This window comes from Rhinolophus ferrumequinum, chromosome 3, assembly GCF_004115265.2.
Source record: "Rhinolophus ferrumequinum isolate MPI-CBG mRhiFer1 chromosome 3, mRhiFer1_v1.p, whole genome shotgun sequence".
Lineage (NCBI taxonomy): Eukaryota > Metazoa > Chordata > Mammalia > Chiroptera > Rhinolophidae > Rhinolophus > Rhinolophus ferrumequinum.
The window spans coordinates 87370490-87384309 of NC_046286.1; the positions used below are offsets into that span (position 1 = coordinate 87370490).

General features: G+C 38.7%; 1 protein-coding gene across 6 annotated transcripts in view; it reads left to right on the top strand.

The window, feature by feature from the left end:
• ADGRG6 (adhesion G protein-coupled receptor G6) overlaps positions 1 to 524 on the top strand; it is a 130879-nt gene extending 130355 nt beyond the window's left edge. For 4 of the 6 annotated variants that reach the window (XM_033103134.1, XM_033103137.1, XM_033103135.1 and 1 more), the window contains one exon: positions 90 to 524. In XM_033103134.1, the coding sequence (XP_032959025.1) occupies positions 90 to 268 (179 nt within the window). In that variant the 3' untranslated portion in view covers positions 269 to 524. The remainder of the gene's footprint in view (positions 1 to 89) is intronic. The other 2 variants (XM_033103140.1, XM_033103141.1) reach the window with 1 other exon arrangement.
• The last annotated feature ends 13296 nt before the right edge of the window (positions 525 to 13820 follow it).

A 13820-nucleotide genomic window follows, 5' to 3' on the forward strand; every position in this document is an offset into this window, starting at 1 on the left:
CGAGGTGCAAAACATAGTGTCAGTATGGCGGCCCTTAGGCCTATCACCGGCGATTCCTGCCGACTAATTTCTTGTATCATTTCTTGCAGACAATGCTTCCACTGACAAGTCCTCATCAAAACCGACCCATGCTGATGGAGAGCAAACATCAATCATCCCTGTTCATCAGGTCATTGATAAGGTCAAGGGTTATTGCAATGCTCATTCAGATAACTTCTATAAAAACATTATCATGTCAGACACCTTCAGCCACAGCACGAAGTTTTAATGTCTTTGATATAAGAGCGAGGAGTCAGTCTGCAGAAATGTGAAGATGTACAAGCAGTGAAAACTGACTAGCAGATATAAGTGTGCCGTTACCTAGGTAACTGCATATATATATATATATATATATATATGGAATGTATTTTGGTAAGAAGGCTTTTGTGAAATTCAAAATCTGTCTTTTCAGCGTATTTCTTCCGTTGGGAAGTTTCCACCATTGCTGAAACTTCAGTACTGACAGCAAAGTGATTCAGTAGCCATAGGGAAATAGGGAATATGCTTTTTTAAAAATACATAATTGAATCAGACTAATCAGAACTCAGGGGGAGACATTATAGAGAACAAAGAAGAAGCAGAGCTACGGACAAACCCTAATTTAGAGCTCATTTACACCCCACCCAATAATTAGGTTTGGATATGGCCATTGTCCTCCTCATCTTTCTCAACAGTCAAAAGTATACTAATATTTATAAACTATTTTGTACGCCCACAAGTCCCATCTCATTACTAGTTTCTATGAATGCAGTAGCATTTCCTCATTTTCAATGATATTTCAACCACAGATACAAAAGAATGTTTAATGTCTGACCCAAAGATTCTAAAGGAATTTTTTTCACATCACACCAAATGTTTAACTTTTAAGACCGTAACATGCTTAAGAAAGAAAGAATTCCCCAAATTTGGACCTAGTTAATATGAGGCCAGGTGAATTTCTACTATTTCACTTATCTTATTCAAGACACAAGGCTTCAGTATCATCATTGATTATAATTTAATCCCATACATTTGAATGAACTTTAGTATTAATGTTCCATTAATGTGGACCTCCCAGTAGTTGTTGAGCAATGAATCTCTTACCTCTGCTTTTGCTCCTATACTGAACATTGAGCCCATGGGCTTATGGGAGGAAGGGAAATTTCCATTAGTCCTGCTCTGCACAGGAGTCTCTCCCTTTTAGGAAATACAACAATTAAGATTCTCTGGTCCTGTCCTTGCTCTGCAGACTTGAAGACATTTCCAATTGCACAAATGAAAAGCCTCTTACTTCCCCTTTTAAGAGTTTTGTTCCAAGGAATATAAACTGAGACTTGTGGGTGACTTATCATAATCAAAATAATTTATAAACATGTGAGTCTACAATTGCTAGTCTAAAAATTATTTGTACATAAGTCCTCTGATTATAAGAGCCAGAGGAGGTCTGGCAAGATAGATTGTGTGTTATTTATGGATTAGGTTTCTGCATACAAGCCATGCGTAATATTAAGCAGCTTACCTAACTTTCAAACTATCCTGAATAATATACTTGCTAGGGAATGTGTAGGAGACAACATTTTAATTGTTCTTAAATGATGGAGTTGTATCCAGTTTCTTAGAAATCAGTCTTAGTACATGCTGTACCCTTACATTTACTCTGGGTTATCTGGGAAGCATCAGGTTCTGGGAGGTGGCAGCCTAAGTGATGAGAAGAAACATTCTGGAGCCAAACTGCTTAAAGGCAGAAGCCAGAACTGAGCACCGGGCCTTTCCCTCTGCTCAGAAAGCAGGTAACTCCTGGTTTGAGATATAGGAGAAGTTTCAGGCTACGCAGCCACCAAGGGGCCCTTTACCTTTTGCTGATCTTCAGTCATGAAGCTATTTGCCAGACTTGAATGGGTGACAAGATAATGCGGGAGTGGGTTTTATTACTGTTCCACTGCAGTAGCATGGAGCACTGTCCTGGGAGACCTGAGCACTGCCCAGTGCGGCTTTCACAGGGAAGGGGTGTATATAGTAGGAAGGATAGTAAATCTTAAGGTCACTAGGATTCACGACAGTAAAGCCAAATCTTTTCCTGTAGGCGTATATTAACAGGCTGCTTCTTCCAGCAGAGGTTACGTATAGATAAAAAATAATCTTAGTCACTGAATCTACATATACTTTCCCCCAAGCCTTAGAGATTCACGATAGAATTTAATTAGCTTTCTACTGGGAGGTTTCTACCTAAAATGCTTATTGAGTTAATAGTAATTAAGAAATAGCTTCAAAAATCGCTTTGATTTCTACTCATATTTATCTAGATCTGGGAAAACCTTTTTTTTTCCCCATATTTGCCAACAATGTCAGCTTCACTTTAGAAATTTCCAGGAACGAGGTAAGGAAATATGTAGAAACAGATGAATAGAAATGGATTTAAAAGACTGAGCCAAATTCTACCCTCAGTTCTAAGAACACAGTTATCGCCTTTGTTTAGCCCCCTCAGAACAGAATTACAGGAACTTAGCTGTGGAGTCAAAATTTATTTTAGCTTAACTTTGAGGATAATATTAATTCAGACTCTCTGGGTTTTGTTTTTACTACTTTTTCCCTCTCTCTCTCTCTCTCTTTTTTTTTTTTTTTTTTTAACTACATTGTGTTAGAGTCAGTCTAGGATCCTGAGATGTTTTCCGTTCTTGTCACCATTACTTGTACTGTAAAGCTTTTCTTTGTCCATTGTCAGCATAGATTCTTTTGTACATATTTATTTATTTGTGTTTATAAATGTCAGCTTGTTTTATATCTTAGCTTTCTTTCGCCTAGCTTTGTTATTTTAATTAACTTTCTATTGGAAAGACTGTATATATTTTTTTCTAAATACTTTGTGAAATAGTTTTCTATAGCAATATCTTTGAATATGATGAATAAAAGTGACTGTGAGTGCAAATTAAAATTAGTAGTAAGAAGCTACTATGGCTGATTTGCCATTTTACTTCAATGGAAAATGTTTTTCAAATAAATACTTACGTTGTTTGTGTTCCAAATTATTCAATTCCTTTATGAGTAAATGTTTTTATTCCTGACTCTTAAATAGGAAAAGATTATTTGACAACTGGAAAATAACCTGCCACCAATTAAGCTAGTGACATAAGCTACTTTGCCAAAACATTAAGAATGAATGTGTTACAAAGATCCAGTTTACTGGAGATTAATGCATTTTGAAGTTCTTAGATTTTCTTAAGATGACTGATGTGATGCCAAGCTCTGTGACAGATTAAAAGTAATGTACGTTTCTTTTTTGGGAAGTCTTCAGCATCCCGAAAAGGGAACCTAATCAGTAATATTATGTAAAAGTTAGGTCTTGGGATGTTTTCTCACATTTACAGTTGCTATTTTCATTGTGGGAGGCTTAGAAAATGACAGACTTTAGCCAATTTCACTTGTGTGATTAGAACAGAACCTCCCCACTTCCTTTTGCTGTGGTTATTTAGGATAACTCTTCTCTGCAGAAAGCCAAGGCCCCATTTGGCTCACGGCCCTACTCAGTGCTAAGCTGTGAGGCGTATTGGCCGGTCACTGTGAAATCAGGTCTTCTGAGCCAATGTTCACAACTCCTGGCCAAGCCATGTTAAGAAAACAGGCAAGAAGTTGCTTAAGATTCATCTGCAAGCAGGTTACTTCAGAAAGCTTAAAGTAGATGGGAAACACTTATTTGATTTGCAGGCTGACCTGTGTTTGTAGTATTTTGAAATCTGAAGGAATTGGGCTTTATAAATACACTGTTTTGGAAGCACTTCTGGGTTTTCAATTGAATAACATTCTACTTTTCTCATATAAAAGCATTGGATATCTCTCCCCCTTTCTCCCTCCCGTCCTCTCTGTTTCTCTCTCCTCTCCTCCAACTTTACTACTTTTCTCAGGTCTTCCCTTTTTTCCTCCCTCCCTCCTTTCCTCCTTCTCTTTTCATTTTAAGGAAGAATACTTAAAGCAACAGTTTTCTTTTTCTGCTTCCCTAGAGAAAAATAAGAATAAATGTGAAATATTCAAATGTTTGCATTTATAATCGATAACCTGTCCAAAACAATGAGGGGGTGGGATGACATATTTTATTACCACAGGCAGCTTCAGACTAAACTAAGTAAATTGGATCTGATAAAAAAAAAAGAAGAAGAAAAAAAATTGAATCTATAAACATGTTTAGGTTGGCACCTATACTTCTTTGCTATCTCTTGTAATTTTTACCATAATTCTACTTGGGGGGGGGGTGCGGGCAGGGGCGGTATTGTTATTTCAATCTTCCATGTGGGGAAATTGGTGGTTAAAGATGGTAAATAACTTGCTTGTGGCCACAGAAAAAGTAAGAGGAAGATTCAAACCTAAGACCACTGGACTTTGTGTTTAGTCTTCTATGTCAGAGGCCCCCTTCAAAGAATCTGTACTCTCCTAAGGATGGCAATCCAAGGACGAGATCAATGTCATGAAATTCCAATGAAAACTTCCAGAACTTCAGACGAAAGCTCTGAACTAGCAAAACGTCAATGAGGATTTGGCCTTTGAAGTTTTGATAGCTGCTGATAGGCCTCTCTTGGGAGTAAGGAAAATCATTCCAGGCATGGAGGTTGGAAAGTCCAGGGCGGTGAGTGGAACATAGTTGAGGTTTGCTTGATTGCAGGGTGTGTGGGAGAAGCCGAGAGCAGAGCACCAGTGTAAGAGCTGAGTGTCTGCCTGGGGGAGATGTACTTATCAGCAGGCCCACGGGAGGCAGACAGGCTCTAGGCAGGGAGGGAACAGAATCCTAGCTGGAAGGTGACTGTAGAAAGATAGTTAGAAGGCAGAGCGACTGGACTGGGAGAAGAGTGAGGAGGCCATTGGAGAAGATGAGAGAACAGCAAGGCAACTTGAGGAACAATGTCTGGGGATCACAGGTCTCAAAAGAGTGATGATGCTGGCCTACCACAAGGCTTTCAAAGCAGCGGCAAGCCCACCTTTTTGTAGGTGCTAGTTCCCTGTCCTCTACCTTTCCAAAATAAAAAACAAAGGGAAACTGCTCTGTCAAGAAATGTGGTGAAAGGGGGCAATAGAGCAATTTCATTTTTTGTTCTATGAACAGAATACCATATTTGAAGGCGGAAAAAAAAAAGAAAAGAAAAAAAGGCAGCAGAAGAGAGTGGTGGTTTACATAGCAGCGTCCTGATAGAGAGGATGGTAAGATCCACACGTGGAGTTGACCCTGGCAAAGAGAAGGCGCGTAGCTCCCGTCTGAGGTTAAAAAGCAGATTATTAGATGAGACGAGGGATAAAGGGGCAGATAGTGAGGAAAGCTTGTTGAGTTTCCTGATTTTTAAGTTAAAATAATTAGAGGCTCATTTCATATGCTGGGTATGATAAGGAAAGTGGTATTGGGATGGGGATCTGAGTAAAATTTAAAAGATATGAAACAACCTTACAGGGAGTGCAAATCCTCGGCTAAATTAAACAAATTAATAAGTGGTATTTGCCCTTAGAGTAGCTTTTACAAGTATATTCCACCAAATCATCTCATTAAAGTGTTTTTATTTGGTGTGTTTTGAAAAACGAGTTCATTTCAAGGTTATAACCAAATGCTTTATATTCTAGTCTCAAAATTTATTGATCAGGGATTTAGTTTTAACACGTGAATAACTGGATGTTGAGTAATTTCAGACATACTCTGAAATCTTTTGAATCTTTTTTAAATTACATATTCTGGTTGACTTATTTTCATTCTGAATTAATTAAAAATAATATGTATAAATTCAAGATGTCAATGAGAATAAAGTATTTGATAGTCATACTAAATATATTGTCATATTGATACTTACAGTGTCTAAGTATACTCTGAGAAAATTACAAAATAAATAGAGTTTATGTACTCCAGGAGCAAGAGGAAGACCTCTAAAGCGCTGCAGTATTTCCTTGTTTCATTGTCCTAAAGGTCAATCAATCAAGTGTACTAAATAACTAAGATCTGATGCTAAGTGATGGGGGTGGCAAAATAAAACAGAACCTTCCTACAAGGATTTAACAGTCCAGAAGAACTGACAGACCCGACACATTTGAAACTATTTTAACTCGAAGAATAATTGGTTTATCTGTAAAGACCTGAAATGTAATCGTTACTGCTAAATTAGAGCTAATGCATTGTTTCTCATAACACTTTACAGCAATAAATATTAAATACCTACAATGTCTAGAGTGCTTAAACTTGACAAACTTTATAGTGTTACTGTTTTTTCATTGTTGTTTAGTTTTTTTTATTTCATACATGTATGGTTTTTCTGCTGAATGGTGTTAATATTAAGGTCCAATGCACTGGATTATGTTTATGTTCATCATTTGCATAGGCAATCGCATAGCGCTAGCCACATAAGAGGTGTTTGGGTAGTACTTATGGAATTAAATAGAAATCTGTATGTAATTTAGCTGGTTCATTTGCATTTTATGTTTTGGAAAAGTATAGCTCCAAGTACCTTGGATTTTGGTAGGTTTGCAAGAACATGGACTAGAAGTACAAAGCAAAGGGAAAAGAAACAGCATTTTGATATGTTATGTTATCTTATGTTATGTTATCTTATCAGATATCTTATGTTATCTTATCAGACCCTGTATGTTATCTTATGTGATTCAGGAAAGTGGGACAAAAAGACATCAGTTTGATATTAACTCTAATCCTTTTTAATGGTTTTGGAAAAGGAACTAAGTTCAACTCCAGTCTGAGATGAGTAAGTACTTAAACCTGTTTCTGAGCAATAATCTTGGGAACTTTTTTGCGGCTCAGACTGGCTGCCCTATTAGGGAACTTAATGTAAGAGCACAAAGGGCTTGGAGCCCAACAGCCACGTGTGTAGCCAGACTTTGGAGAATCTGGGACAAGGAATGTTGGTTTTGGACATCAAGCAGTCATTTTATTTGCGATGCTATAGTTTGTTTTGTTTTTTAAGGCTGTATTTTTTTAGAGAAGTTTCAGGTTCACGGCAAAACTGAGAGGAAAGATTTCCCATATGCCCGTTCCCTGCTCCCACTCACTCACAGGCCCCCCCATGACTCACCTCCCGCCGAGAACAGTACATTCATTACAATCGATGAACCTACATTGACACATCATTATCACCCCAAGTCCAGAATTTAGGGTAAGGTTCACTTTTAATGTGGTAAATCCTGTGGGTTTGGACAAAAGTGTGATGGTATCTATCCATTTTTACAGTATCACACGGAGTATTTTCACTGCCCTAAAAATCCTCTGTGCCTACTTATTCCTCCCTCTCCCCCTAACCCCTGGCAACCACTGACTTCTTACTGTCTCCATAGTTTAACTTCTTCCAGAATGTCATGTAATTGGAATCATACAGTATGTAGCCTTTTCAGGTTGGCGTCTTGCACTTAGTAATCTGTGTTTAAGACTCCTGTATGTCTTTTTATGGCTCGATAGCTCATTCATTTTAGTGCTGAGTAATATCCCATTGTCTGGATGGACCACAGTTCAGCCATTTGCCTACTGAGGACATCTTGGTTGCTTTCAAGTTTTGGCAATTATGAATAACGCTACTGTAAACATCCATGTGCAGGTTTCGGGGTGGAGGTAAGTTCCTAACTACTTGGGGTAAATACCAAGGAACATGATGGCTGGAATATATTTAGTTTTGTTTAAGAAACCACCAGATGGTATTCCAAAGTGGTGATGCTGTAGTGTTTCATCTTTGCTTGTTTCTCCATATCTGCAGCAGACTTGCTTCCTCTCTAAGGCCTGTCTTTTCTGTGACCTCACAGCTTTGTTTTATGTGCAGTCTGAAGTTACCATGATACCAGGTCTGGCCTCAACTCTATACATGAACTTACAGCTCCAATTCTCAATACCATATAACCATGGTTTCAATATCTCCTTGTTTAAATGCTTGAGAAAGAGACCCTGATTGACTCAGTTTTATTCAAGTGTGCACACCTTGTCCAAGAACACTTGGTATGCCTATGGCTGCACAAGTCACCCATCCACAGAAACTGCTAATTCAGACAGGATTCAGTTAGAACAATCGGATTACCGAACAAAAAAGAAAAAAGTGATTCATCAAAGAATGTTAGCTCATTGTGTCATGTTGGGTCATCCAGGAGGCCGAATGGATTTAGAAATGCAAGCAATTTATTGGGAATAATACTTGTGAAAGATAAAGGAGAGAGGGAGCAGGAGTAGGCAAGGAGAACCTGCAGGAGCCACACCTGTGAACTGAGACTCTGAAGGAGGAGGGTTGAGTAGGAAGAGCCTCCGAGTGCAGCACAGCTCTGAGCAAGGCTTGGCCACCCAGCAGGGAGCTCCCGCACGCAGATCTCTCATGGAAGAGGGCTGTGTTGAGTAGACATAGCCAGGCCTGCTGCCCCCACCCTGCTCAGCTGTTGGCTGGGGCTGCTTAGGAGAGACCGCCCTCAGCTGGAAGCCTGGAGCAGAGCTTGAAGATTCTGCATCTGGAGGCCATTAGCTGACTCCCCTAGTTGGAGCAAGTTCTCTTCTGAAAGATCCAAGTGGCGTACCCCAGCCACCGCCCCATATTCACAAAAATCCAGGATGGCTCGAGAGGCTGCCTGTTGCAGGCTGTTTAACCAGGAGTGATACTCACCCTGCTGAATTGATCCCAGGCGCCATACCTGGCTTCTGAGCACCGGACACTCATGAGTAGGACCTTCAGCCAGGGATTTACAAAGAGAAGAGATTTCAATTAATAAAAAGTGGAGTTTAGTGATTCACTGTGACTATTAATTATTCATATTTTTCTCCAATTTTTACTCTGTAAAATCAAGAGATGTTTTTAGAAACTATACTGAATCGAGCATTTGAAAACTATTTCTTTTCATTCATTTGATAAATGTGTCTGCTTCCTTGAATGGCTGTTAGGTTACTGAGAGAACAGTGGTAACTTGGCCAACAAAAACCCAGTATTTGGTAGACTTGCTTTGCATGAACTTCTGGTAAGCATGTTTCTTTTCTGGTTAAATTGTAATTAAAGTCTGAGATCCCAACCAGCTCATTAGCCTGGTTCTATTTCTATCTGTCTAGCAGTTTCTACAAATGAGAAAACCATGTTACAGCTTGCAGTAAGGCTGGTAAATTCTGGTACTGTTAACCAGTAAGGATAAGAACTAGCGAAAGAAGGTATATAGAATTATTATTGTTTAAGGTTTAGAAAGGTGAATTGATACCATTTAGCTAAAAGTGACTGTTCCTGCACTCTGAAGGAATTCAATGCAGCTACTAGAATGTAGAAGAAATGTCACTGGTTTAATTCGTAGGAAATATTTACTCTGCTAGTTATGGTTTGTGCTTTGTGACTTTAGTATGCCACCTGTCTGCTGGGGGCCTCAGTTTATCTGGTAAATAAAGGAGGCTGATTAAGTGCTAAAATATTTTCAGTACTAGAAGTTTAGTTCCCTTTAACTTATTTAAGTATAAAAATTCTAGTAGTTTCCTTTTAAATACAGATTCCAGAGACCTAAACACTAAATGTCCAACAAGACATCTGATCTTGTTCAATCGGAATTATTCAAGAGAATAAATGTATTTTATGTCTTGTTATTTCCACATCTAATGCTTTTTCTATACACTTTAATATTTTCAGGGCACTAATTAACTATTTTAAGGATAAAATTAGTAGGAACATACACTCACAAATACAAGAGGAGACAGCCTCGCAGGAAGGCAGTTCTTGTGAACATCAGACAAAACCCGTTTTCTTTCAGTCAATCTGTGGAATCAATGATCCCCCTCAACATGGGTACAAAAGTCTTATTTCTTCTCCCCAGCTGTGTTCCACCAATGTGCACAGTCCACAGGGGGAAAGAAGAAAGCAGAACAGTAGGAAATACAAAGACAGCAAGCAAAACAGATTTGACAGTGGCCAAGAATTGTCCTCAGATGTGCAATACGGGGATATCTTGCTGGGAGAGTGAGAAAGGCAAAACCGACAGATTCCATTTAATAAACACACAAGATGTGCCCCACAGCTCAGACGAGCATCTTTACCTTTCACCACTGGACGCGTAGGCCAGGTTTGCATTCAAATTAGAGAAAGCCATGGGTATATAAATTATGGAGGGCATCTTAGTGCAGAACTCACTGCCAAAGATCCAAGAAGCACTTTAAGGAGATAATGTCTCATGGGATTCCCTTCCCCAGGCCCCAGAGTCTCCTAGTTGTATCCAAAATGAGGTTACCAACATGACAATGGAAGATGATCTGTGGCAACGCAAATATGTGGGGCAGAGCAAGAGGGATGCTTGAACAACTTACAAGTGAATGCAGCTACTACATTAGTGTCGTATTTAAAAAAAAAGTAACAGATATATTTCTGCAAATAGAAATGATCAGTCCCTTGATTATTTTAACTAGAAACTAATGAAAACCTGTATCTTATAAAAATTCTGGGTAGATAACTACATATATGTGAATGTGTATACACATACACATGGATTGTTTTCTGAGTCAAGTACTCAGAATTGTATAAAGGACATTTTCTTCTCAGGAACAGTTCTCCGAACATAAGAGTTAGAAGGTGTTTTACTAGACCTTCACCATGGTTATAGAAAAATCCGTTTGTAGTTAGAGTGTTGGCTTCTCCCCCTTCCCCAATCCACAAAAGCTGTAAGGGTTTGCTGACATAGTTGTGGCTTTCATTTCTTCCAAATAATTCCCAATTCACTTGGAAATTTTTTTCCTTCAAAGGATCTCTTTTTTTAAACATTTGTTCTGCTGTTTTTGCATGGTCACTGTTTACTCAATAAAAGCCCTTGAAGGTGAAGTACCCTCTCCCTAATACTCCAGTTAATTTTCCCCCCATATCTCACTTAGCATGGATGGGAATGAAAGAGGGACTGAAGAGCCCAGAGTCGCAGTGAGGGAGCAGGTATTTCATGGCCTATCCTGGTTTTCAGTCACCTCTTTCACATCCACCAATCTAACCAGCACGAGTGATTTAGGAGTCACTAAGCACTTCCTGAAAGAATTCCGATGTGCAAAGCCTTGCTTGCTTTATATAGTCACAACACAACAGCAGGGCAAGTCCACTTGTACCCTAACCCCTCCCTCCTTCTAAATTCTTGTTAGCACAAACCTCTGGAAGTCCAGCGTCGGGGTGGGCAGGGATCCAGAATCTAATGTTTCCCGCATGATAATAGTGTTATTTCCTAAAATTCATGGAAATGAGCTATTAAGTTTCATGAAACATTCCTTCTCTTAAAAATTGCTCCATATTGTTTAGACAAATGAACATGGTCTCCTCGAGGGCCTGGAAGGAAAATGGAGTCCCTATGTATTTCCTTCTCAGAGAAGAAAGCAACCCTAGACTTGAACTGAGATTACTACCTGCTCTCTTGAACCCTGAACCTCAAATCTAGAGATAACCAGGTGGTATCTTCCTTCTGAAAAGGATGATCAGTTCACTTGACCAGCAGACTAGTTTTAATATGATATGGGGGCCATAAAGCTCATTTAGTTCAGTGGCTGCATTGAGTATACATAGATATATGTGTATGTGTCTGTGTGTGTCTATACTTATATGTCATATACTGTATAACATGTAACAATTCTGATTATTCAGTGTTCTCCAGAGAAACAAACCAACAGGATGTGTGTATATACCATAGTGAGATTTATTTCAAGGAAATTGGCTTATGTGATTTGGCAAGTCCAAAATCTGAAGGGGTCAGCCAGCAGGGTGGAGACTCAGGGAAGAGCTGCAGTTTGGGTCCAAAGGCAGTCTGCTGGCTGATTTCCTTCTTGCTGGGCATTGGGGTGGGAGGAGGCTGTCAGTCTTTGTTCTATTAAGGGCCAAAGGACACGACTTACTGGATGAGACCCACCTACATTTTAAGAGATAATCTGCTTTACTCAAAATCCACTGATTTAAATGTTACTCAGGTGAATAAGATAAAGGGATTAAAAAGTACAAATTTCCAGTTATAAAAACAATCATGGGGATATAAAGTATAGCACAGAGAATATAGTCAATATTGTAGTAACTACATACAGTGTCAGATGGGTACTAGACTTATTGGGATGACCACATCATAAATTATATAAATGTCTAATCACTATGTTGTACACATGAAACTAATATAATACTGTACGTCAACTGGAATTCAAAATTTTTTTAAATGCTTAAATATAAAAAAAATTAAACATTAAAAAACAAATAAATGTTCATGGCATTCAAAAAACACCTTCACTGAAACACCAGAATAATGTTTAAGCAATTATCTGGGCACTGTGGCCCAGCCAAGTTGACCCATAAAACTAATTATCACCATTATATTAACAAAGGGACTATGTGCCAGATGCTTTTTGCAGGACGGAATGATGTTAATCACTTCATGTGTCTCTTGACACATGGGGTTAGGACATTTTCAGAAGGTAAGAATTTTAGCAATTCCTGGAGTTTAAAAGGGATAATGCTTGTTCATATCTTTGGAAACTGTCTTGGAAAAGGCTAACATAATGGGAACAGAAGGAGGTCATATGGCCCTGCCACTAACTCCCAACTTCTCTGGATTCTATTTCTTCTTTATACTATCTTTGCCTTCATTTGAGCTACAAGGTATTCTCCAGAAGTCCAGGAAAAGGATATAAAAATACATTAATTTCAAATAAAAACGTTAATAATATCTACGATTCTTTCTGTCCCCTAAATGTGATTCCTTAATTCAGTAGAGAAAAGTACGATGTTGTGGAAACAGCAAAAGATTTGCTCTTCAGAAATACGTTCTGCGGTCCCAACCATCACTTACTGGGAAATAGCTTAATTTTTCCAAGCCTCAGTTTTCTCCTCTCTAAAGTGGGATGATTCTGGTGATGTTCACTCACTCACGCGCTTGTGAAGATCAGTTGAGATAAAATATGTGAAAGTATTTTGTAAATGATCAAGCATTATGGTCTTGATTAGTATAACTGGTTTTCCATTAAGTCAAATTCTCTGAGTTATAGAATCCTGGGCCCCATTCATAGTCGCAGCTGTCTTACCATGACTGTGGAAATTGTGATTACTGAAGAAGGCATCTCTTGTGTCTACATGAGGTTACTAACTTATCACACAGGAATGTGACCTTCAACTCAGTAGGGGAGACTTCTACCTAGTGAGTCTGTGGCCCTAGCAAATGCACTGTCTCCTTTTTTGGAGATGCTGATATATTTTGGAATATGCTGAATTTCATACTGGTGAGTCCTTCAGCTTCAGTAATGCTTTCCTCTTACAGAACAGCCAGGCATCTCTGCATGTGTTGCAACACTCCCAGAAAATTATTAGGTACACCTCTGTCTTGCCTGGATGAAACTAGGAACAGAAATGTGAAGTTTCAGGATTTGTTGCTCCTGACAAAAACAAATGTCAGCGAGACCAGTGACAATCTTGGGTTTTCAAAGCCCAGGCTCTCTCTGTGTAAACATAGAATCTCTGTGACATTCTACAGATGTTGCCAACTAGTTAGTGGAAAAACCCTAAGTGCACAATGTCTCCAAAGTTTATGATACATTTGTCAGAATACTGGTTTCTAGCTGGGCTGAAGTTCTCTGAATCTTATGAGGATTTCCTTTTCACCATTGCTAGTCTATCGAAGTGTTTCAATCTTACTGTGATCTATCTGTGGCGTTTTCATGACTTCAGTAAAATTCATTACCATACTCTATCCTGACCATGTCTCAAAATATTTGTAAACTAGATTACTAGAATAATAATAATAATAATAAATTATCTATTTCCTGCATGTAAATTTTCTATTAATTTGCAAAATTACCCACATCCCATCAGTTCCCACAGCAAGCATATATACCA